Raw genomic sequence first — 24,576 nt, forward strand, 5'->3', positions numbered from 1 at the left:
GTTTAAGGCAAGAAAGGCTTTCTGTGGGAATCCGCCTCTTGGAGAAGCACTTGCCCAGTTCCAGTCAATTCAACCCGCTTTTATTCTGCGCATCATAATGCATCCCTACACCACAAATACACCTTTCTATTCTTTGGCATTGCACCCTCAGAAATGAACTTATTTTCTCCAACTAGTCTCAAATCCCTGAACAACTGCAGCCTAAAAGCAAGAACCCCTTGTACACCCAATGTGGCTCGATGGTCTTGGTGTTAACGGTGTTGCAGTTAAACATAAATGAGGTGGAGTCCCCCAACAAGCCATCCTTGCTACGGCATGCCTGAGGGTGGCTCCAGTGGGTGTTTCACTGTCACTTCTATCGGTTTCACACCCAACATCCACCGTCAGACAGGAAGGCTTTCAGGACAGAAGGAGGAAAGCTTTTAGCCATGGTCACTACAGAGTGGCTTATATCTACCTCGCTACATTTTCAAACACTGATAGGTCTTAAAGTAGAGTCATAGATATTTGAAACTTACCCTAAAGTTAGTATTTAACTTTTAAATGGTATTTCTGGTATCTTTGCACCAGTTCTCATTTCCTGAAAGGGAGATATGGAAATATTTCAGATACGGCTTTGCCACTCTTTGTTCTTGAGGGCAGCTATCAACTTCCCCTGGCAGCCTACCCTCGCCGCCCAGCCGCCTCCACCAGAAAGAGCTTTTTCACGCCGCTGCTTTTCACCGGCTGCTCCAGCCGCACGAGCAGCCCCAGGTCTGCGGTGGCCACTATCGTGAGCAAACACTTCTGGCGAGTCAGCAAGCTTTGCCGCCCCTGCCGCAGAGAAACCACGGGGAACGACGCGGGCGGGCGGGCGGCCGGGGCCTGCCACCCCGCAGCCGGGGGCGGAGGGCCCTCAACGGCCAGCGGCCGCCGGCGAGGAGGGCAGGGGAGGACAGCGCTCCCCGCCGCCTTCTCCCTACCTGCCGGCACGGCGGTGCCCGCCGAGCGGAGCGGGGCGGAGGGGAGGGAAGGGAAGGGCCGCCTCCCCCCGGGGTGCCTGCCGGCGGTAGGGCCGGGCCGGGCCGGGCCGGGCCGGGCGCCGCTCCTCCCCTCCCCGTCTCTCAGACGCCAGGTGGAGGCGAAGGGAGCGGGAGCCGGGGAGGGAGGCGAGGGACGGCGCTGCCATCGGAGACCGCAAGTGAGTGAACGAGCGGGCGCGGGGAAGGGCTGTTCGCCGCCGGGGGAAAGCGCGGGGCGGTGCGGCAGCGTGCGGCCCCCCGGCCCGGCTCAGGCACGCCAGCCGCCCCGCTCCCCGCCCCGCGGGGACCCGCGGAGGGGCCGGAGGAGGAATGCGGGGCAACCGGATTATTTTATTCATTTTTTTTTATTTACATTATTTTCGGGCGCTTGTAACCGCTGCGGGTTGATCCCATCCCGGCCCCCTGCGGGGAACCGCCTCCCCGGGGTCACTCCAGCAGCGGCAGCCTGGCACTTCCTCAAACGCCTGCTCTGCCCTCAGAGCTGTGCAGGAGGGAGCGCAAACGGGTGCCGTATTTACCCCCTTACCTCCCAGCAGCTACCTTCCGAAAGATGCCGGGGCACTACCCGTCTTAGAAATATCCAGGGAGACATCATACTCTGGTTTTCCCCCCTTTACCTTAAAGCGGAGCTTTTCCTGCTTTAGTACGACTAACATCCTCCTGTATTTCCACACAAAGTTTGAAGTTCGGGGCTCTAAGGGCTAAAATTTGCGGAGAGCTCGATCTGTAGAGTAATTGCTGCTTTTTTATAGCTGCGTTGGCTAAAATGCTCTGTAGAAATACTGACTAGAGTCAGCTACAGCCCGAAGACGTGTTTCTGGCCTTTTTGATCTCCCTGTGCCAGGCCATACAGCTGCAACCCACGTGGAGCCCGGGAACCGGGGCGCGTTCCCCGAGCAGATCCAGTCTTGACCTGAAGGTTTTAAGACACGGGGCACGCACAGCCCGCCCTGGCAGTTTGGGTTTGTTTGGGTTTTAATACACAATAGTTAGTTGTCCTCGTTGCTTAGCTTGCCTCTTTTTTGAGACTAGGCTTTGTTTGTGCTGCGTTCTGTGATAATTTACTAGTGTTTGTGTTTTCTTGCCATCAAACTAAAACCTCCCAGTTTGAAGAGGAAGTGGGGAAGAGAGCAGCTTTAGGGAATGATGGGGTGCCAGGATTAGCTGCACTGAGGCCATGGTTTTCCGAGCCAGCGTGAATGAAAGAAAGAGTTTCACCCAGCCCTTGGGCTGCTCATTTTCACCCATGTCAGCACAAGCATTTGTATGCAGAATTAGACTGGGAAGCTAAACCAAATTTAAAAAGAAAAAAAAAACCCAGATCAGCTCCCAAATGTTTTCGCTGGCACAAGAGGGCAGATGAGGCGGCTTCTTTTCAGTAACAATACTGGCTTATAGTGGACTGTAGCGTAGGCAAAAGTATAGTTCACCTGCCAGATTTCATACCCATGCTCCTGAAATGAAAGCACGTAGTTCTCACGCTTAGGCCAGTTGTAGATTTATTTATTTTTAATGCTGTTATTGATGCTTAGGAGAGCGACTAGTGGCATTTTGACTTTTCTGAGGCCAGGATTTTTGTTTTGCAATGAATACAGCGCAACGGTAACTGTTGTGCTGAAAGCCTTATCTGCCTGGGAGACCATCTCAGGAGCTGTCTCTTGGACACTGTGCCTTCAGGAGAGGCACAGCCCTTCCCCTCCACCAGGTTCCCCCTGGTCTAATGCATACCTAAGCTAGCACATCCATATGGCACACCGCAGCGCGAATTCAAAATCCCAGCTCTATCCCTGAGGCAGGAGAGCCACAGTGTCCGACACAATGTCTTTATTTACCAAGGCAAAACAAACAAACCTCTTGGATAAGTATCAACCTTTGTTGGTTTAGTAACTGTTTGGTGAAAAGGTGTAGGCTGGCACATCCAAGAACATAATTAACAACAGCATTTGTTCCTCAGTGTAAATTAGCCTCTTGGAGTCATATGATTATAAAGTTTCAGTTTTCTGAGTTAGGGCTGTCTATAAGTCATGATTTTAGAATTTCACGGCAGACTCCCAGCACTGTTCTAGTGAAACTCCTTGGTAAGGTGATTTTCCCCTAAAAGGATGGTTTTGAGCTGGACAGATGTTTCATTTATATTGTCATTCATTTAGGGGGTGATCAATCTAATCTTTAACAGATACACTTTCATTGCCTTTACCTTTGGAATCACTTTTCCTTATTAGTAGAATTTGTCATTACCACCACATTTCTATTATCCCTTTGATATCAAATTTTATGTCAGTAGGTTGACAGCAGGCATGGCCTAGGCCCAAAGGAGTTCAAGGAACCAAGCCTACATTAGTATTCTGAGAATGGATTTTAAAAGAACTTCACTGAAACAGTTAGACGACTGATTTATGTTGTACTCCATAATACAAACACTGCACGATACATCATTTAATGTACAAAATACCAAAAGTCTTCCTGTTGAAATTCTTAAACCATAAGGCGTTAAGAAACATGAATAACACCTGAAAGTCTGGGGAAAGTTAAGCTGTAACAGGCTGGCTGTTGAGTTGCAAGAGCCTCCTTGCACCTCTGGAAGGGAACCTCAGAATGAACATTGAACTGGGCTCTGCCCTGAAGTAGTATCTTTTGGCACAAAAAACCTCTTTTATTATCTAATCGGTAACATAAAGCTTCATTATAAATTCAGTAAATAGGTGAACTTAAATTTTCACCCTGTTTCCAGGCATGCTTTATTTAACCTTTAGCTTAATCTTACGGTAGTGTAACCTAAGCCAGTCTGGTCTTGTCCTGCAGTCAGTCCTAGAAAAGGTCATTCCTTCTCTCACTCCTCACCTATGACAACGGTTCTTGATTTTTCTGGGTTTGACCTAAATTTTAGGCTAAGGGTTTTAACTTACTAAATACTCCTCTTTAAAAAGATCTACAGAAATCTGTTAATATTGTTACAACCCCCCTAGCCTTCTTTGTAAACAAGTCCTAGTTATTTTCTACGTTAGAAGCAGTCTGTGTATGGCACCTTTAACTGAGTCCCTGTCTGTGACTTGGGTTCTCAGGTGCTGCTGAAAGTCTACAATAAATGGAAGTCATCCACTTTCCTGCCTAAGCTTCAACTGCAAAGGCTTGTTTCTTAGGGTTCAGTTTAACAGGACACTGAGTGCTAATCTGGTATCTTCTCTCACTCGTTAAATATCCCAAATCCTTCCTGCAGCATCACCTTAGACCTACAAGCTCTTTCTCCAGTAATTAGCAGAACTCTACTGATGATAACCACAGCTTCTACTTTGAGCATCTTCTCTAGCTGGGCTTGGCATGATCACTGTTAACCTGTCCTGGCAGGAGCCTGGTGGGATCTCAGACGATACACCCTGCTGAGACAGGATACATGCTGACATCTCTGTGCAAGCAGACAATCAGCAGAAACTGCAGTTATGTGCCTGGATATTGCTGGCAGAGAGCCATTAAAGTTACTTGCCTCCCTCGCAAATAGGTAAAACTACTCTCTGGTTTTGGTCCCATGGGACCAAGCTGGCAGAACTGCAAGTGTAAACTTTCATTTGCAGTGAAAATTACAGCTGTAAGTGTACAAGTCAACGAAATTCCTTTGTTCACTGGACAGATTGCCAGAACAGATCCTATCCACAACTGCAGGCTTTACGGTGTCCAGGCGGGCAGAATAGCATTGTATAGTGGGGAAACCCGGGTAAAACTGGGCTGTTTCTACCCAGCTGGAGACACTTGAGTTGTGGGGTTGGAAATCAGAATAAAAACAAAAAATCCCACATGCCTATCGTGCAAGAGTAATCACAAGAGCAGAGTCTAGTTCAGAGGTAACAAGATAACACATCTGAAGTTCCAGCCAAGGCCACTGCGAAATCTTGGCAGCATGGAGGTATTTTGAGACTGTGGAGAGATGCATTTGTTTCAGAGGACGGAGGAAAAATACCCTTTTTGTTTGTTTGTTTTGTTTTTGCAGAGCTTACATAGACCTTTCCAAAATGATTTCCTCAAGTGAATATGGGTCTCATTCCTGGGAGCTTTTGGTGACAGTTGATCATCAGCATGAAGAGGTACAAAAGGAATTTTTACTACGGGTCACAGGGGACCTTCATATTGGAGGAGTGATGCTGAAATTAGTAGAACAAATCAGTGAGTAAAGACCTGTTTAATTTACACAGTGTTATTAAAATAATACATGCAGCTTGCTTTCTACAAAGAGAGGCTCCTGCGCATTTTGAAATGGCACTGCCTCACTTACTTCTTTGTGACGGTACACCGAGCATGTAGGTGCTGCAGACTCGGGGTTTTTATGCGGCCAGAACCCCTCCCTGTCTGTGACTAAAGCCCCATACTATCACAGTGCAAACAAAACTTTACTTTGTTTTTGTCTTCCAGTTAGACAAATGTAGTTGGACTAGACTAACTATTCAACTCCCTTTCCAGATAGACTTTATAGGTGGCTAGTTTGAGGGGCAATAAAGGTAGCTGATACCCTATTTATCCATCTGTGGCAGTCAGAGAGACGGGATTAGTTGTTACAAAGGCATTTCAGAAGTTGCTGTTTCCTGTGCTGTAGTAGCATTCCAGCCAAAATCTGAGCCACGTTATCCATTGCTTATATCCAGCAGGGAACGGCTGTGAAGAGCAGAGACTGGCCGAGTCAAAGTTAGGAGATGAAAGGTAAAATACCCCGTGTACAGTCACAGCAAGTCAGCGCTACAGGCAAGAAGAGAATCTAGGTTTCTTTAACTCAAAGCCGTCAAATGGAGCTGCCTCCCAAAATCATCATCTGCACTCTGAGGCAGCAGAATGATAGATACAGACAAGATAGTATGGTATTTGATTATTATATCAATGCCACAGGGTTTTCATATGCAACTCATTCTTCAAGTATTGTTCTTTTTCCTGAATTCTTAAATCTAGAAGTCTTCAGTCACAAACTTCACACAGAAAGGAACCTGTCTGCTAGATTAGACTCGCCAAGTGGGAACACCGTGAGCTTTGCAGTTCCATGCATTGCTCTAGAAATACAAGATTTGTGGCAACAACAAAAAAAAGAAAGGTCAGAAAAACCTCCTTGAAACTTTAGTCTTTCTCACATAGCTTGACTTCAGACAAACAAGAAGAGAAAAACTGAAGTATAACAAAACCCTTCAGCAAAATAGTGTCAAGAAATTTAAAAATCGACAACTTAACTTCAGAGTTCTTACTGCCAAATGCATGGTTTTGTTTTCAAACACGGGGTTTGAAGGAAACAAAGGGGAGACGCGTGAGATATCCTTTCCAAAAGGCTCCCATTTAATGGAAGGACATTTTTACACAAAAACCCTTTGTGATGGAAAAGCTCTTCTTGGAGATAGTGATTTTATCAGGGAATCCCTTTTCCAGAATTAAAGCAGGTCACATAACTGTGATACATTTCTACCAACTTCTGCACGTACTTACACACACAGTTCAGCCAGCAAACCAATAGTAGCTGGAGTTCTCACTGGGTCAGAAGACTAATTTTTCTGGGTCAGAAGACTAATTTTTCACAGTATTCTTATAACTAGTACTCAACTAGTGCGAAAAGCTTTCTATATTAAATAATATTTAAAGCGAATCTGTAACTAAGTGATTTGTGTCAGCAGCTCTCTTGAGACACAATTTTTTCCCAAGAAACTCCAAAATAGGACAGGGCTCTACTGTGCTATAGACACGCTGAGGAATAGCCTCTACGTGGCGGAGCTGGTGAGGAATGAGAAATGACGCAGAAGACTGAAACGACTTGACCAAGATCACACAGAAACTTTACCTGCTACTACACATCATTGGCATCTGGGAAGTCATCTAATCTTGGAATTCCCCATGGAACTGAGAGCAGCAATACTTTATCTCTTTCCTTATGCATGTGCTTCTCATGCTGATCTAGTCAAGGTTTTGACACCTTTCAGGTCAGGATAGCTTATTGCTCAAGAGTAATCAGATAAAAGCCACTGTTCTTCCCTTCCAAAACTCTTAATATAAGTCATGAACAAAGTCTTCTATCTGTTCTTGATTCAGCAAGCCTTACTTTAGCTGTATGTTTTCAAAGTACAAAATACACAAACATTTTTTACTTAAGCAAAACACAGGCAAGTCTGTATTAGTGAAACAAGACAAGTCATCTCTTGGCAGGCCTGTCTTCTCCGAGAAGTTTTTGTAGGCAACCGTTGTCAGTCCCTGGTCAGTCACACCAGCCTGCCCTCCTGCACAGACTAATAAAAGATATAACTGTACCATATCGCATCATGCCCATTCTACCTCCCTTACAAGTTTCTGCATCCTGTCTGGTAGAGAAGGTCATCTTATTTGTTAGAGAGCTTGTTAACTCCTTCCTGATTGTCACAGGGCTTACTCCCAAAATAATAATTCTTTTCCTTGATTATTTAAAGAACGTTGCCACTGTAAAGTTGTTGTAAGTGGGCTGCACTCAGGTGAGCATCCTTGTTAGTCTAACTGTGCAGCCACAGAGAAGAGCTGAGAACAGCCCTTAGCTGTGTGTCACCAAGACTTCAAGGGATTCACTGCTGGTTCTTAACACTATAGAGACGAGCTGTTCAGCGGTGCTTCCCAGGAGATTGTGGAAGAACTTGTGCCCATCTGGGTGCACACAAGGTTTTGTGGGAGGACTTTCAGCTTGCGCTATCAAGTTGCAAAGTGGGTACCCTTGTTATTAGCCCGTATCCCAGCACAATCCAAGCAGCGCTGGACCATGCGTAGCACCAGATTCAGGAGATGCACTTTGCCTGTGGATATCTGCAAGATAAAGGCAGTGCCACAGTCAGCACCTAGGTTAATTCTTCAGGCCAAACAAAGTTAGTTCCCAGTGACTGCCACAAGTATTCAGCAAATGGGGTCTAGGTCTCAGGAACTGTAGTTGCTACTTTAATGTAAATAATTTCTTCTGTTTGCAGAGCACTGTTTCCAAACCAAGATTTTTAGTGTATTTGCTCCATAGTTTATTAATAACCATTTTGTATTTTCCTAGAAATATCACAAGATTGGTCAGACTATGCTCTTTGGTGGGAGCAAAAAAAATGTTGGCTTCTGAAAACCCACTGGACACTCGATAAATGCGGGGTGCAGGCAGATGCTAAGCTGTTCTTTACTACTCAGCACAAAATGCTGCGGCTTCGCTTGCCAAACATGAAGACTGTGAGACTGAAAGTCAGCTTCTCTTCTGTGGTATTCAAAGCTGTCAGTGACATCTGCAAAATTCTCAGTAAGTAAAGCTAAATCCCCTCTGGCAGCTAAGTTGGAGCATTTTACTAGGCGACTTCGTTTTGATGTGAATTCCTTACTCACAAAACTTACTTACCTCAAGGAGAAATTTGATTGAGCTGACCCAGGATCAAAAGACAGATTTTTTGGTTTTTAGTATCCAGTGCATGTCAATGGTTCTCAGTCTTTGCCATAACTGATGCAAACAGTGTCAGAAACGTGTCCCATAAGCTGCAAGAGTACTGGAGAGTCAAAGTCCTGTTGATAGTTTTGTAGGGATCCTTGTCCTCCTTGAGCGGGACTCCGTCTTGCTTATTCTATGCCATTGACTAAGAGCTTGAGCTTACCAATCTCCTACACCAGCTTTCACCACGTCAACTGATTTATTACCTACTTTCACTAGCATTAACGATATTCAACTTGGCCTATTGGTCATACGTATTTACATCAGAAGGAGCATGTTTTAAACATTCAAAATTTTTATATGCCCAAACCTCTTCAGGTCAGGGCATACCCAACTACCACACACAAGCCCATGAATGTGTTGCAGCACTGAGTCCCCGTGTCTCTGCTCTTTCCAGTAATGGAGCACCTCCAAGCAGAGATGAGGTTTTGGAGGATGCCTGACCTGTGTGCCTGTGATCCACAGGAATAAGTCGAGTCTGCAAACAGTCTTCAGAATGCCTTAGTTTTAGGGATTCTTTAATTTAGATCTTCCAAGCTGAGGCCAACACCACATTCATCTTCAGAAGGAATTTACCACCTCATATTGACCACAATGTAGCTTTCAGTTTCATCTTCTAGCACTGGATTGTGAAAGGGATAGTATGTCTTTATTACATTTAATAGCTCTGATAAAATGATGCCATAATTGTTCAGCTGACATTTGGCCGAATTAAATATTTCCACCCACATTTTTCTTCCAGATTGAGTCAGTAGAGGAACCCTGTAACTTTTCTCATGAGTGAATACTGTCAAAAATGTCTTTGCTTACCCCAGGATAAAAGTGTTTTTCAGAAACAAAGTGTCAGGTTTGCAACTGACAATACATGTCTGAATCAGTAGTGCAGTAGGGAATAGTGTATAGCCAAGACAGAATCTTGTATGTGAAATATAAAAGTCTTAAGTGAATAATAGAAGGCATGAACTTCAAATACAGTGGTTCCATTTCTGTTCTTGCTTATTTATAAGTCAGACATTTCATTGGGGTTATTATGCTCAACGGTGATTGCAGAGCCATCAGGGAGAAAGAGTTTTTCCCTCGTGTTCTAAAATGCAGTTATGCTTGCTACAAAAGCAGGCTTAAGTCCTGTCAAAACTCACTCTCACAGCCCAAAGTCTTTGGCCTTGTTATTCAATTACTGGATTTTCCATGGCTACTGCTTTCAACCTGCTAGAAATAAAATTCAGATTGCAACATGGAGTTTCCCCAAATGCTATTACCAACCATGGGCTTTTTTTGGATGTAAGCTGCTAAGTTTCAAATGTTTCATCTTGCTTCACTTCCCAAATTGCCATTGTAGATATTAGACGGTCAGAAGAACTCTCTTTGTTGAAGCAATCAGAAGATGCACTCAAAAAGAAAAAGAAAAAAGACAAGAACAGCAAAGAACCAGTTACGGAAGATATTTTAAACCTGTGCAACTCTCCAGTGAGTTCTGGATTATCAGGTAATGAAAAAACAATATGATTTTGTTCTTCTGATTGAAAAGTCAAAAAGAGGAAGAAATCCTTTGCTACACAATTAAAACCAGGGAGACCACTTTAATGTAGGATGGTGGTCAGAGAGACACAGTTGGCCTGAAATTAGTGGCTTCAAGAAGTTGCTGAAATCTCCAGTATATCAATATTTTTCTGTTGTTTTTTAAATGTTTTCCTTTCCACTGACATGAGAAAGGCTATACCAGAAAACAGGTGATCAGCTGTGGCCCTGCACACGGGATGTGCTGCTGCTCTTTGAAAATGTGAGACCACTCTTAAAATATTCAACAATTTTGGCAACCTCCAAGGAAAAGGAGAAATAAAGGCTTGAAAGTATGTGTTTCCTATCTCCAACACAATTGAGATATCTCACAGAACAAGGAAGAGCACTTCTGTCACACTTCACCCGTGAAAGGACAAGGCCTGCTGTAAACAGCAGAGATAGGAGGCTGTCTTGAAAGAAAAGGGTTAGTCTTTTATGATGGAAAGTGGTAGACTACCTAAGTCTGAAGGCAGTTTTCCCTGGAATAATACATTACTCTCTTAACTTGCAGGAAGTCCAGGTTTATATAGTAAAACCATGACACCCGTTTATGATCCCATCAGTGGGACACCAGCATCTTCTACAATCACGTGGTTCAGCGACAGTCCCTTGACTGAGCAGAACTGCAGCATCCTCGCCTTCAGTCATCCCAACTGTTCTCCAGAAACACTAGCAGAGATGTACCAGCCTCGGACTTTAGCTGACAAAGCCAAACTCAACGCAGGGTAAGATGCCTCTCTTTGAGATCTTTGTTAGCTGGCTTAACAAGGGTAGCATTAATCCAGCTTCTTAAGTGTAAAGCAGAATTTGACAACAAACCCCTGATATATGGCTATATTGATACTTAAATACATGCTTTGATCTTGGTTTTATTTCAGAAATACTTACTCTTTTTAATCTTTTTTCCTTATTCAACATTCTTGGTTAGGCAATTTTATTTGAAAGTGATGAATGATGTAATTGTGCAGGCTCTGGACTAAATTCTGTTGTTAGATGAAGGCAAATCCAGTTTAGCACTGTGGGCATAGCTAAAGGACAGTTTGGATAGCAAACTCTAAAGGCTTTAAATGGACAGTGGAAATAAACATGTGGATAAATTCAGTAAAGCTCTAATGCATTACGAATAGGTGACTTACTGAATTATGTGCAAGCAAACATTGCTTACTGTACACCACAGAAGAATCCAGACCATTGGGGGGTTTAGTGGTGCAAGTGTTTGAGAGGATTGTCTCTCTAGCATTAAAATACGGATTGTCATTTTTAGATCTGTAGAGCGTTTAACAGTGACTTTGATATTTTCATTGGATTTCACTGGAGAACAGAAGTAGCTAGAATTATAAAACAGCAAATACTGAAATGAAAAGCGGGAGTTCTAAATATACAGGTACACTTTTGCCCTGGCTTAAATGAACCTCGCGTTTCTGGAGATCAAGAAGAAAGAATCTTATTGGCATAGGTCACCCCACAACTAGTTACTGCTCAGTTTCGGGCATCTCCTTCTGATGTTTTGAGCAGTGCTGGAGAAAAAAACAGGAAGATTGTAGGTATTGTGTTCATACAATGAAAGTTGGAAATCCATACGAACGTTCCACCTTCTCGAGTTATGCAAATTTTCCCCAGACTTGCAGGAACCAGAGCTATTTGTTCCCACTTTTGTTTCACAAGTACATTGGAGCTCTGCAGGTGTGATAGTTTTTCCTGTACAGATGAATCTGTGGGTTGTTTTCTTCCGCAGCTGGCTAGATTCATCTCGATCACTTATGGAACAAGGCATTCTGGAGGACGATCAACTTCTTTTACGCTTTAAATATTACACTTTCTTTGATTTGAATCCAAAAGTAAGAGCTTTGTTTTTATTGCTATTCATTGTTTGCCTGCTTTCATGTCAAGGAGCTATAGCACAAGGATACCGAATTTTAGCTAGGATTTGTTAGGCCTTCAGAGATCAAATTCAACTTCTTCCCCTCAGCTAAGGCTACATTTTTCCCCTCTGGACACTGAATCACCATTCCTCACCTGAAATAAGATCTTAAGTATAAAGATGAGATCTGAAGAGCACCAGAAACAGTATCCAGACTTCCAGAGGGGCTGGTTTACTTTCTGCCTCTCCTCTAACAAGAAAAACTAAAGGGAAAACTAAACCGACAGTATCCTAAATGATGTAAAGGTGTAAGCCCTATTTTTGAAAATGGACTTAAAAATTACATTTATGTTCCACTGCCCTTCACTGAATATTCAGCTTTTCTGGGCTGAATACATATTCTGAAGCCCTCAGAAGCACTCAGGCACTTAAATCAAATTTGTTTCAATGTAACTGGGTGGTTAAATACCTTTGGAAAATTCAGCAAAAGAGCCAAAGTCTCATTTGAAAACAAGACTTAGCCTTCAAAAATCACTTCATTGTTTTTCTCAAGTTGCCTCTCGTTTGCCTTTGTTTCCACCAAAAGTCAACGCTGGTTGTGTTAAGCCAGTGTTTTTAAGGCTTGGGTGATACATTTAGTGAAATTAAAGCATGATCATTGACCAGTGTAAATCAACAAGAGTTCAAATGCGAATTTTAGAGGATGTGGCCTTCACATTGTTATTTTCTGTAAATTCTGTAAAACTCCTTCATTTCAGGCATCTCAGATAAACAGAAGGGCACTTTCTAGTTCAGGTGGCTTGTTTTTGGGTGAAATGCCGCCCCCACTAAAATTCAAGTACGTGTCTCAACATCAGCAGCCCAAACATTTCCCTTCTTTGCCCCAGCCAGCCATGGAGCCATAGGATGAAATAACCCAAAACAGCTTCAGGCAACTCAATAGCTCACCACTACTGGGAGAGGTCACGCTCCAAGGTTTACCCTCCCATCACCTACCTTTCACCAGCTCTGGGGCTTGAATATTTCTGTGAGTCATTTCAGCTTATTAACCAAGTAGATAATAAGAAACAATCGCTATCCAAAAAATGGGTAGTGAATTAAAGCAGTTCACAGCAGGATCTGACAAATGTCAAGCCAGTGCAAAGATAGAGCCAGAACCGAAAAAGCCAAGAGCAGAAGAGGGGAAGTGAGGAATAAGAGCTTCTGTCTTTTGGCAGTAGCAAGCTGTTGAATGTCACATTCATATCAGCTGTGTCACATTATTTTCACTCTCATAGTGTGGTTTCACATTTTGGTTAAGCCAGTCCAAGGCCCGCTACCGCAAAAGGGGATGTCTTAATCTCCCCTTCTGCTTCAGCCAAGGACTCCTGATTAATTTTCTGTTGGATCAGCAAGCCACTGTGACCCTACACACAATCACACCAGCTAGTACAAGAGAAGGATGGGAACATACACAGCAGGGCAGAGGTCGGGGGAGGAAGGAAACAACCTTTATGGCTTCAGCCCAATGTTAGGTCAGCTGCAGCTGATCGTGAATCTGTATCTTGATGGTCATTAATGACCAATGTTGTTCTTTTTTGCTACAGTATGATGCAGTGCGAATAAACCAAATATATGAACAAGCCCGTTGGGCCATCCTCTTAGAAGAAATTGACTGCACAGAGGAAGAAATGCTGATCTTCGCTGCACTACAGGCACGTACTTGATCCAAGTTGCAAAACCTGTTTGCTCAAGAGGCAGGCACAAGCTAGGGCAAGACTCGGATAGAGCCCAGGCCAATAGCTCTGTTTGGACTGGGGGGCTGCTATTCGAGTGAGAAACAATAAGCAGCAGCCATCAGCTAAACCAACTAAATTCAGTAGCAGCACACCATTATTCAAACTGACACATACAATTATGGAACCGTTTACTAAAATTTTCTAAAGCAAACCGTACCCAGGATGTAACTTTGATACCAGTCTATTCTGAAGGGGATTACTATGAAGCGTTGCTTCCCATACCAGCTACCACCCTTTCACATATTCTTCCTGAAAATTTCTCTAATACATCAATACATATGTTCACAACAGACCGAAAAAAAGCTATAGCACAATGTGAAGGTAGGGATGCTATGGAGTACGTAGAAATTTAACATGACTTAGTGTGACTTAGTCCCTGACTGTAGGTAATAAGGCACAAATGTTTATTATTAATACATTCCTTCCTTTTAAATGTAAACGGAGCTGCCAAAAAATTCACGGCCTGCCACTGTGGAACACCACAGCACCTTGCTGCCATGTTTCCACCTGGTATGGATGGCACTTACAGCTGACAGTACTAGGGACGGAAATGTCAGCGTTGAGTCAGCCTCACAGAACAGGATGATTGTACAGTGAAGGAATACAAACACTGGCAATTAAAATAGGAAACTGTTATCAGTAATTGCACAGGAGATTATGGTGGACCTACCTGTTTCCTTGTGAAACACCCCATAGTTCCGTGCTGCAGAACTTTACGCAGTTGTCCCAAGACCCAGAAGACCAAATGGCCTATTTTCCATATGCTGTGATTGCGTGTTGCTAATTGATATATTGACTATTTGATATTTGATGTTTTATTTTAGTATCATGTAAACAAGTTATCATTATCATCAGAGGCACAAGATTTCACCTGTGAATCAGAAGTAGATGAAGTAGAAGCTGCACTTTCTAATCTGGAAGTGACACTGGAAGGTGGAAACACAAGTAATGCTCTGGTATGTCCTTTCAGATCCCAGAATTGCTTTCACTGTGTCAAATGCATTGACTCTGATGAGCCCACCTGGTTCCTGATTTTTTTAACAGAGTTAACAGACGATTACAAAGTGCATTGTACTAAAATTATTCCTAATTATTCCTGATAGGAGGACATCACAGACATCCCGAAACTTGCTGATAATCTCAGGCTAGTTAGGTGAGTGATTAAAACTAATAATAAAACATACAAAACAAAAAGCTTAACCATACAAGAGATCTCTTGAGTTTTTCATTCTAATCTAACGGTAGATCCTAAGGTTATAAATCAACAAATACACCAGATAGGTCTAACTAGCCTAATATCATCTTCTTCAAATCTTTCTCTTACTGCTTCTGAGCAAGTCTGTCAGCAAATCTTTCTAGCTCTTGGGGTGCTGGGGTAGCTATACCTATGCTCATTAAAAGACCAGGCTCTTTAAATTTCCTAGTGCTCATCAATCATCATCTCTAAACAAGAGAGTCTACAATTTTGTTTTCAATCACATTTTACTGGGTTTTGCCAATGAAAAACTAGAAAGAACTTTCAGCTCTCTCTGAGAAGAATTTCTGAAAGCAACCCTGGGGATTTATTTATTTTTTTAAACAAAAGAAACAAACAAATTACCCCTTTCTAACCAAACATGGAGTCTGTTTCTAATATCAAAATGAGTTTCAAGTTACAGTAGCAGTATGGTAAACCAGATCAGTAATACCTCACCTAAGTAAGTAAACTGAGGAAAGTACAGTTCTCTGATCCCACTAGAATATCTTCATTTATGGGTTATTTAAATGACTGCAGTGACCTCAAGTCTGTAGTGCCTTTTATCGCAAAACAGTCCACATGTTTTAGAAAGATAAAGATTTCTGTTGCACAAGTATTTATCATTCATTCCGTTGACAAATCATATTTGTAGTCAGCAAACTGAAAATTGCACTTGAAAACTGTTAACTGTTGTTAACTGTTAAGAATTGTTAATTATTAATTCCCAATTAAGAAATTTTATTTGATGTTCAAATTACTAAGGTGGCTCAAGATGAAAGGGAATTTAAGCCTTTTAAGTTCTGTCAGTTATTCGCCTCTAACAATGCATTGTTTATTTTTCCCCAGCAGTAGAGCAGTTTGCTTTTAAAAGCACGCAGCGGTTATTTTTCATCATGAAAAATTTCCTATATACATGATAAATCACTTACTAAACCTAAGACAATGTAGAAACTAGGTAAGGCGTAAAATGTTTCTTTAAAGGAACAACAGCATTTTGCTACTATAGTTATTTGCCTAATTGTAAACATAAATGCAAAGCTGTATGTCATACTGCTGGGTCTATTCATATAGTGAACTTTTATTCACATTTATTCACAGTATGCACCACATTAGCACACTAGTAAATACTCCTTTCAGGTGGGTGACAATATGGTGGAGAATTACTTTTTTTTTTTCAAAAACAACAACAAAAAAATGCTTTCAAAAAAGTTTTCAGCAACTTTTTCTGGATAGAAAAATAATTTTGTCAGTCTAAAAAAAATTATAGTCCCTTATTTTTGAAGAATGTCACAATATTGGAAAATTAAAAGCCAAAATATTTGGCAGTTTTGAAAATCCAAGTTATTTTTTTTAAATTTAATCATACAAATCACCATTTTCTAGAAAGGATTCTAAACTAGGATTTCTAGAAAGGCTCTGGAGAAGGCAAGAATGGGTATAATAAATCACTGTTTTCCAGCTAGCTGTATACTCTTTGTACCATCATCTTAGATTTAAAGGGAAGTACTAGACAGTGGAATTTTTTTTTTTTTTCTTTTTTCTTCTTTTTAACTTCATTGTTGACTTTTGTAGCTAGTTGTGAAGTATTTCTCTACTAAAATAGTGCTAATACCTCCGGTTTTCTCTCCCGAAATATATTGAACCTGGGATTTTATTCCTCTCCCTCCCCCCCGCCCCAGTGGCTTTGTTAGTGTATTCTTAGTAGAATTAATTATGATTTTTATCTCTTACTGAAGAGAGGTGGGGCGGGCAGAATGATTATGTTTGACCATTGATATCTATCAGTTAATTCTCAATTCCAAAGTAGATATTTTTAAATTTACTCTATGAAAGAAATCAGTTTGCATGAGCAAAGTATTGACATTAAGCAAAATAATTAAAATTAGGATTATATCCATCTATATACATGTGTGAGGAGCTGGAATAACACTGCCCTAGTGGAAGAAGATGGTTTAAACTATCACCTTTTCTTGGAGTGCTACAGAACCTGTATAAGTGAAGGAATTGAATTTTGTTGTGTTAGATACTATTCAGATAAAGCCAAAAAGATGGTCTCTACTCCCTTACAATTTAATGAATACAAGTTAGTTTTATGGGTGCAAATCTTCTAGATAAGGAGCTATGAAGAACTGAAGGTAATTCTAGTGCATGTGAACAAACTCGTGGGTTACATTAGTGTTACTGAGCTCATGTAAAAAACAGAATTAGTCTTTCTTAGAAGGGAAGGGCTTTGATTAGGAATGAAAGACCAAAAAAAAGTAAGAAAAACCACATAGAAGAGAAAGAAAAAAAAAAAACGAGAGAAATCTCAGATGGGATTCAGCTAGAATCTGGGGTAAAAACCACATCCATACCCGGGATAACGTGGGTGCGGTGTCGGTTCCAGGTGTTTGCCACCCGCCTCATTGACACAAGTATGAGTAACCCAATGGAAGCCATGTGTATGACCTCAAAGCAATGAGATCCACAGTAATATTGGTGAGTGACTTAGCAATTTGTACATTTCAATATAAAAAAATGTGATTTCTTTTTTTCTTTTAGGCCCAGGAAGCTGTCACTCAAAGCTATCAAGCCATATTGGTTTGTCTTTAAAGACACTTCAGTATCTTATTTTAAAAACAAGGAATCCGCACAGGGAGAACCTATTGAGAAACTAAACCTAAAAGGTAGGAATTTTCTTTTCCTTTCTTTCCTTTTTCTATTGCATTCGTGAACTGAATAAATCAAGGAATCCCTGCGAGACTCAGGAAGGCAAGCGCAGTAGCATTTACTCTTGGAACTCTTTCAGTTACTGAGACTCCTAAGCAGGCAGACTGCACCTGCAAAAGAGGCCTAAACAAAAAGGATTCAATAGCTTAGCCCAAACCAAGATTATCTGGACCTGGCTTGTAAAATGCCATGTACTGCCGAATTCACTTAAAGATGAGTCAGATAGAGAATGTGATCTGTGTGACACTTGTATTTCCAAATATTTTTACTCTATGTTAAATGCTAGTACTCACCTCTGTCCTTGGCAAATGCACACTGGTAGTAGAGGCTTATGGATGATGCAGTGGACAAGAATGCCATAGGTTGCACCTATATACTGCTGTGCAGGGACAGCTCCAAGACCTTCTCTGGACCTTGTTTGTTTCATGAATGGGGATTACTATAGCTACAACCAGCTTTACGTACTTCTGGAGGAGAAATCCCGGGTGTACACATGGCAAACAGCAGCACCATATATAGCCTCCTGCAGGGACATCATTTGTTCAGCGTCAGGAAACCAGCGATGCCCAGGATTCATCCTAGAATAAACCTTTGAAATAGAAAGAAGATTGACCCCTGTAAACAAATGGCTCTGCATACCAATCTGCATCTCCTCAGTAGGTCAGATAAATGCATGGTAAAACTAGCCAGGGTGACCGGAACCTCACCAAGTAGCCTACAGCCTTGGTGTCCCTCGACACAAAGGGGAACTGTAGGCATCCTCGACTCCAGCTGAATCCAGAAGGCCTGTAATAGCACCATCAACGTGAAATACCACGTCCCCAGAGTTCTCCGGGATCCCTGAATTGGCCAGCTCTGTTGTAGATGTCACCCATGTCCCATTGTCAGTACTAAGTAGCTTCTGAAAATATAGTCCAGGCTTTCAAGACAATTAGGCAAACATTTCCAGAAGTACCTATCTCATCAGCTCCTCTTCATTTTAAGTGTTGAGCATTTCCTAAGATCAGGCTGAGGTTTTGAGAGCACTTAGATCCTTTCTCTTCCACATTGACTAACATGCTTTTTGAGCTCCGAGCATTCATCACCCTGGCAAGCCAGACCGGGCAGTGAACTAGAACAGAAAGCTAGAACAGACCTAAGCCTCGGAAGTCTTGGCCTTTGATCTCAAAGAAAAACAACCATTAAGTACTGTTCTTCAGTATTAATCAGTACTTAAAGTTAGTGATGTAGTAATTAAATAAATCTATTCCTTCCTGATTCTCTGTGACCTAGGATGTGAAGTTGTACCAGATGTAAATGTTGCAGCAAAGAAGTTTGGAATCAAATTACTAATTCCTGTTGCTGATGGCATGAATGAAGTATATTTAAGATGCGAAAACGTGAGTAATAAGACAAGGGAAAGTTTGTGTTCCAGATTTATTGGCAGATTGTCTAGAAGACCCATTGTCTTGTTCTAGAATTTGTATCGAAAAACAAGGATGCTGCAGAGAGTTTATTTTCTACATGTTTAGTAAAATTTAAGAATGATGTGGTGGTTTAACCAATACTTTATGGTTGAGGGGACAAAAGGACAGTAATTCTATGTTTATCATCAGTTTCCAAGTAAAGCTGCTGGAAAGAAAAAAGAACATACTATCAAAAAGGTAAAAAGAAATTACAGTGTTTTGCTTCAGTGTTTTCAGAGGACTGGGGTTTGGGGTTTGTTCTCTTCTTTTTTCTTAATTAGAACTCTCCCCATTCAGATGAGGGTAGCATGATAAGGATCTTACATTTGTTTTCCATTTCAATTTATTTCACGTGTATTGAAATGTATCAATCCAAATTGTGTAAAACTGTTCATTGGGTGGAAAATAGTCATGCAATAAAATTTCCAAGAGAATCTATTCCGAAGTACTGGGTTTCTTTGAAAATTTAAAACCTAACTATTCTGCAAAGGCAGTCCTGTAGGTGGAACTAGCCCAGTCAGGGAAGAACAACAGTACTATGGTAACTACACATCCACACAAATTAAGCGGAATAACTCCAGAGTGGTTTTATCGCACAGTGAAAGATGCGTGAGCAGTAGCCGTCTTCATAAATGGTTCGTCCAAAAATACCAAACAATTGTCTTTGTTGCAGGAGAATCAATATGCTCGGTGGATGGCTGCTTGCATTTTGGCCTCAAAAGGCAAAACGATGGCCGATAGCTCTTATCACCCCGAGGTCCACAAGATCCTTTCATTTCTAAAGATGAAGAACTGGGCCATGTCTCCCCAGGCTGTCTCTGATCCAGAAAGCATAGATATGAAACCAGAATGCTTCGTCTCACTACGTTATACCAAAAAATACAAGTCCAAGCAGGTATCCTGAGCATGGCTTGATGGTTGGGGATGGGTGGTTCCAGTGATTGCTTAGGGGTGAGGCTGGATCGAAGCAGCATTTGGAAACCGTACAGTAGAATCATCTTGCAATACTCATTTGTCCCTTTGATATTTAGCAAGAGGCCTCTTCTTTAAAATGAACACACGGACAGGTCTCTCGGCACTTCTTCCAAGTACTCTTCCTACATCCACACAGCCTCCTAAGTCATTCATCATGTTCTCCTCCTGATAACGCTGTCCCTGAAAGTCTCTTCAGAGTAAGAAAGGAAGGTTTTTAAGGACAGGAAGTTACTGTCTACGTCTTAAATAACAGTGTCTTCCTGTCCTCGCCTGGGTGCCTCTCCTTCCTCTCCACCTAATTCCTTGTCCACTGCTTTTGCTGCAGAAGAGTTCAGCCTACCCACCCTCAGGGGACAGTCTCCAGAGCAGTATGCTGGAGCTAGACCCAGCGCAGCACAAACCCAGACACTGAGACCTTCCTGCATTGTTCTGCCCTTGTAGCTCAGGATCTGTCCCCAAGTGCTCTCTGCGGTACATCTGCATGAACGGTGATGACTAAGTGTCTGAACATGGCATCAGAGCTAATGATGTTTGATTTAGTGAAAGCAAGGGTATTTTTGTTCTCCAGTCAACTGAAACCTTTCTCTCTTCCTGTGTTTCCCAGTTGGCTGCTCGTATTCTGGAAGCCCACCAAAATGTATGCCAGATGCCCCTAGTGGAGGCCAAGCTGCGTTTTATTCAAGCATGGCAGTCCCTCCCCGAGTTTGGCTTATCCTACTACATTGTCAGGTAATCACACTGTTACAGCAATGTCAAGCTGCCGTAAGGTGTTCACGGTCAGTGATTTGCGGGAAGTTCTTTGACTCCCTGTTTTGGAAACATTCTCTATTTTTTCCCCCACAAGACCTTTTTTAATTCTAGTAACTTCCATACTGCTGTTTTTCTCTATAGCAGTAGCACTCAGTAGCTCGGTTCCTGGAGTGAGACTCTCCGTTATGTCTGCCTTCGTACAGACCTGTCGTGTTTTGCCTGAAGTAACGTATCACTAGGATTAAACCCTTATTGACATAAACTCACTAAAATGTAAATAAATGCGTGTCTTGTTGGTGTTCTCAGGTTTGCAATATATTTGTTCACTCCAACTCTTTCTCATTGGAATATGATAAAACGCTAATTTCTTTGGCATTTCATGAAGAAAACGGCAAACGATCCCTTTTTTAGGTTAATCTGGAAGAGCAGTCAGCGCAAGAAAGGTCTGTTGTGTTCACAGCAGTTTCCCTGGACATTTACCTTGAGTGTGGCAGGGTTCTGACCTGCATTCTTTTCTCTTGACAAACTACCAAAAAACTGAAAAGTACTGACACAACCATACTTGGAGGCACCTTCCTTAATTTGTGCTTAACACCTCTTCCAGGGCTACTTAGGAATCATCTGCGGTATAAATTGAACCAGCTGGGAACCATTCTCTGGCACAGAGGCCAGCTGGCATAGAACAGCCCACATCTGTACTATTAAACTTTCTGACTTCCCAAAACCCAGTAGCCTCATATGAACTGCCAGATCATGTTGGTCCCTGGATGTTCCAGCTCCTGAGCCATACCTAGGAGTCATTTGAGAGCACTGCTTGGTTGCGGCCAGAATTCTGCCTGGGACTCTTCTAGCAATTGAACAGAACACGAGTTCAGTGCCCGGGAATGTTCCCTGTCACTATTTAATTTACTAACATAGATAAAGATGTTTTGCCCCATCTGTCAGCACTAATTCTGTTAAACAAACAAACAAACCCAACACCTAAACTGCATTTTGTAGCATGAGCAAAACACCTTGTGGTGAATTTCTACAAACTGATGGGCGGTATCTCAGTGGGGGCGTTAAGTAAGGCACAAATTGTGGTCCAGGTCACATTCTTTCCCTAAAAGCCAGCTTCATCTAAGGAGAGAAGGTTCAGAAACAGGATCAAAAATATTGAAAATATTAGCAGACAGATGAGATTTCTTCCAGCTTTCAGCATGAAGGGTCGAGGAAGGTAGTTTCTTTACCAGAGTAACCTTTTCCTAGCTATTCCTTTATATGCTTATATAATTTAGGTGAATATAAGTAGAAGAACATGTTTCAACATTAGTGAAATGAAGCAAGGAAAATTATTGTTGACACTTTTCCAGTAAAAGCATAATCAAATTCATGCATTTTGGCAGAACAGTATTTTTTAGCAGAAAACAATTAATTGGAAAGATTTCAGCTAAATCTACCTGCCTGATTATTTTCCATCTTATACCATGGTTCACCAGCCTACATTTTTGCTTTATAACAAATACTGTTCTAAAGCAGGGCCCAAGCTCTCCTCAATCCCAGGCTGTTGTGACTTCTCCCACTTTTTTTTTTTTTGCACTTTCAGAGGAGGGCGGGTGAAATGTTTCTCTAGACAGAAATCACTGCAAACCCCATCTTCTCAAAGGCTTTGTTGGTTTTTTTTTTTTTCCAGGTTTAAAGGCAGCAAAAAGGATGATATGCTTGGGGTGTCCTATAACAGGCTGATACGAATAGATATAGCCACAGGAGATCCTATCACAACATGGAGGTTCTCCAACATGAAGCAGTGGAATGTGAACTGGGAAATACGCCAGGTAAAACTGGAACAGCTCCCTGCATTCAGTCATTGCATTTCAGACACTGGATGATGCTTTCAGAAAATCTTTTTAAACCTCAGAGTGAAAAGATTTTGAATGTGTTGTGACATGTTATTAAATAATCTGTCTAAAATTTTTCCTAATGGAGTCTGTAGTCAAAATTCAGAAAGTAAAAGATCTCCAGTTTAAAAGGTTCCTACCAAGCTTATTCTTTATAAGTTGCCCTTGATTTTGATGGGATGAAATACAGAGTCTGAAAGGTAAATTCCAACCCCTTATGTTTACTGCTCTGTCAGTAAAAATCTCATTTTAACTCTCTGTATAGTCTAGCTCATGCATCATCCTCTAAATTGTGGTGATTCAGTCTCTATTACAGGCTGAGGATACAGTTTGTCTTGCAAATCCCAAACTGAGATTGCAAGGCCAGGGTGCGAGCTCCTCTGTGTCAGCATGCGGTCCTGAGAAAGAAGCTCCGTTGTGTGATTTATACTGGGGCGCTCCTGACCCTGATGAAGGCTGCTCAGTGGGGCCAGCTGTTGCCCAGCAGTCCACTGGAGAGTTTGGGTTTGAAAGCTTGAAGCCAGCTTTGTAATTTGTAGATTTCTGGGGTACAACTAATGTGACCTGATGTAAATTCAAGCAGCCTGGAAACTGTTCCTGCTTATACAGTTTTCCGCATCCATCTGTAGGAGCCAGGAGAGAGCAGATACAATCCCTAGTACTCTCCTGCAGTACTCCCTGTGCCAAAGCCTGTAATGCTGGGTAAAACTGTTGGGTTTGCTTTAAATCTCTCTCAAAAAAGGCAGAATCCACAGTTAGCAACTAACCTCAGTTTGCTGGATTTTAGAACTGACGGTAGTTGGAAATCAAAACCTGGACCCCAAAAGCAGATTTAAGGTCAGCACATAACAATGGACAGTATTAAACACTATTGGTTAAGTGCCCAAAGAGTCAGGAGTACCATTCCTGCTCTTCTCAGTGTTCACTTTATGCACCATTAGAAAAACTAGTTAAAAGCATGTTTTTGTTGCCTGCCTAAACAAGCAACAAGATTTTGACCACAAGAGGGCCCTGCCATAGCAGAAAATTAAGAAACAAGCAGCCAAACACTCTCGACATCCTGCAGACCAGGAAATCTTTACAGCTCCTGTCTGGTACTGCTTTGTCACAGTATTTGTGGTCCAGCCGTGCTCTCACACTTGCTCTTTTTTCCCAGACACAGCTTATCTCTGTTCCTGATTTTGCCATATGTATTTTCTTTAGGTTGCAATTGAGTTTGATCAGAATGTATCTATCGCTTTCACGTGTCTGAGCGCAGATTGCAAAATCATCCATGAGTATATTGGGGGCTACATCTTCTTGTCAACCCGCTCCAAGGACCAGAATGAAACACTGGACGAAGATCTGTTCCATAAATTAACTGGAGGTCAGGAATGAGGTGAAGTAAACTCTCTTCCCTCTGCCTGCTTCTCCCCACAGCTAAGATGACCAGAAATTAAACAAAAATATCTCTGATTGTTAATTGCTGGCTAATAAATATTGTACATGTCAATCCATCTTGTAATATGACTGGACTATTTACAGTTTTTGTTAAACATTGAAGCCAAGGTCACTGGATGCAATATGGCAATTCCATCATCAACACTAGGAAAATTAAATCGTCTTTGTTTTCCTTTTGTACAGCTAGAAGTTTTTAAATAAACCGCGTCTAGCCACTGGGCATTTTTGAATCTAGTATTTTTAATTGCAAGAGTCTGTTTCAGCATCCAGAACAAGTAACTTGAGGATATTGTACAGCAAATTTTCTCCTCTGTTACAGCCGTGCAACTCCCACTGCTAAAACGGCCATTGTTAAAAAGGCCAGCATTTAACAGAACTAAAGCAGATTAAATACGTATTTTAAGGCTACATTACTTGTCTAACACTTGCACTGGGAACAGAAAACATTCCATCGGTGTTCCAAAGTCCTGCGGACCGAGCTATCACAACC

At 41.9% G+C, this 24,576-nt stretch overlaps 1 protein-coding gene across 2 annotated transcripts; it reads left to right on the plus strand.

The window, feature by feature from the left end:
- Window positions 1–1,117: 1,117 nt before the first annotated feature.
- Window positions 1,118–24,308, plus strand: FERMT1 (FERM domain containing kindlin 1). Of its 2 annotated transcripts, XM_076335129.1 has the most exons (15): window positions 1,118–1,180; window positions 5,005–5,177; window positions 8,038–8,271; window positions 9,794–9,940; window positions 10,526–10,739; window positions 11,750–11,852; window positions 13,462–13,569; window positions 14,478–14,609; window positions 14,757–14,806; window positions 17,432–17,556; window positions 18,872–18,978; window positions 19,718–19,939; window positions 20,624–20,748; window positions 22,442–22,583; window positions 23,850–24,308. In XM_076335129.1, exons 2-15 carry the CDS (start codon window positions 5,027–5,029, stop codon window positions 24,021–24,023), a joined length of 2,034 nt encoding a protein of 677 aa, XP_076191244.1. In that variant the 5' UTR covers window positions 1,118–1,180; window positions 5,005–5,026; the 3' UTR covers window positions 24,024–24,308. The 2 variants fall into 2 exon arrangements, with proteins under 2 accessions (XP_076191244.1, XP_076191245.1); XM_076335130.1 differs by lacking the exon at window positions 8,038–8,271.
- Window positions 24,309–24,576: the final 268 nt, after the last annotated feature.

The sequence above is a fragment of the Aptenodytes patagonicus genome, chromosome 3 (genome assembly GCF_965638725.1).
Source record: "Aptenodytes patagonicus chromosome 3, bAptPat1.pri.cur, whole genome shotgun sequence".
Lineage (NCBI taxonomy): Eukaryota > Metazoa > Chordata > Aves > Sphenisciformes > Spheniscidae > Aptenodytes > Aptenodytes patagonicus.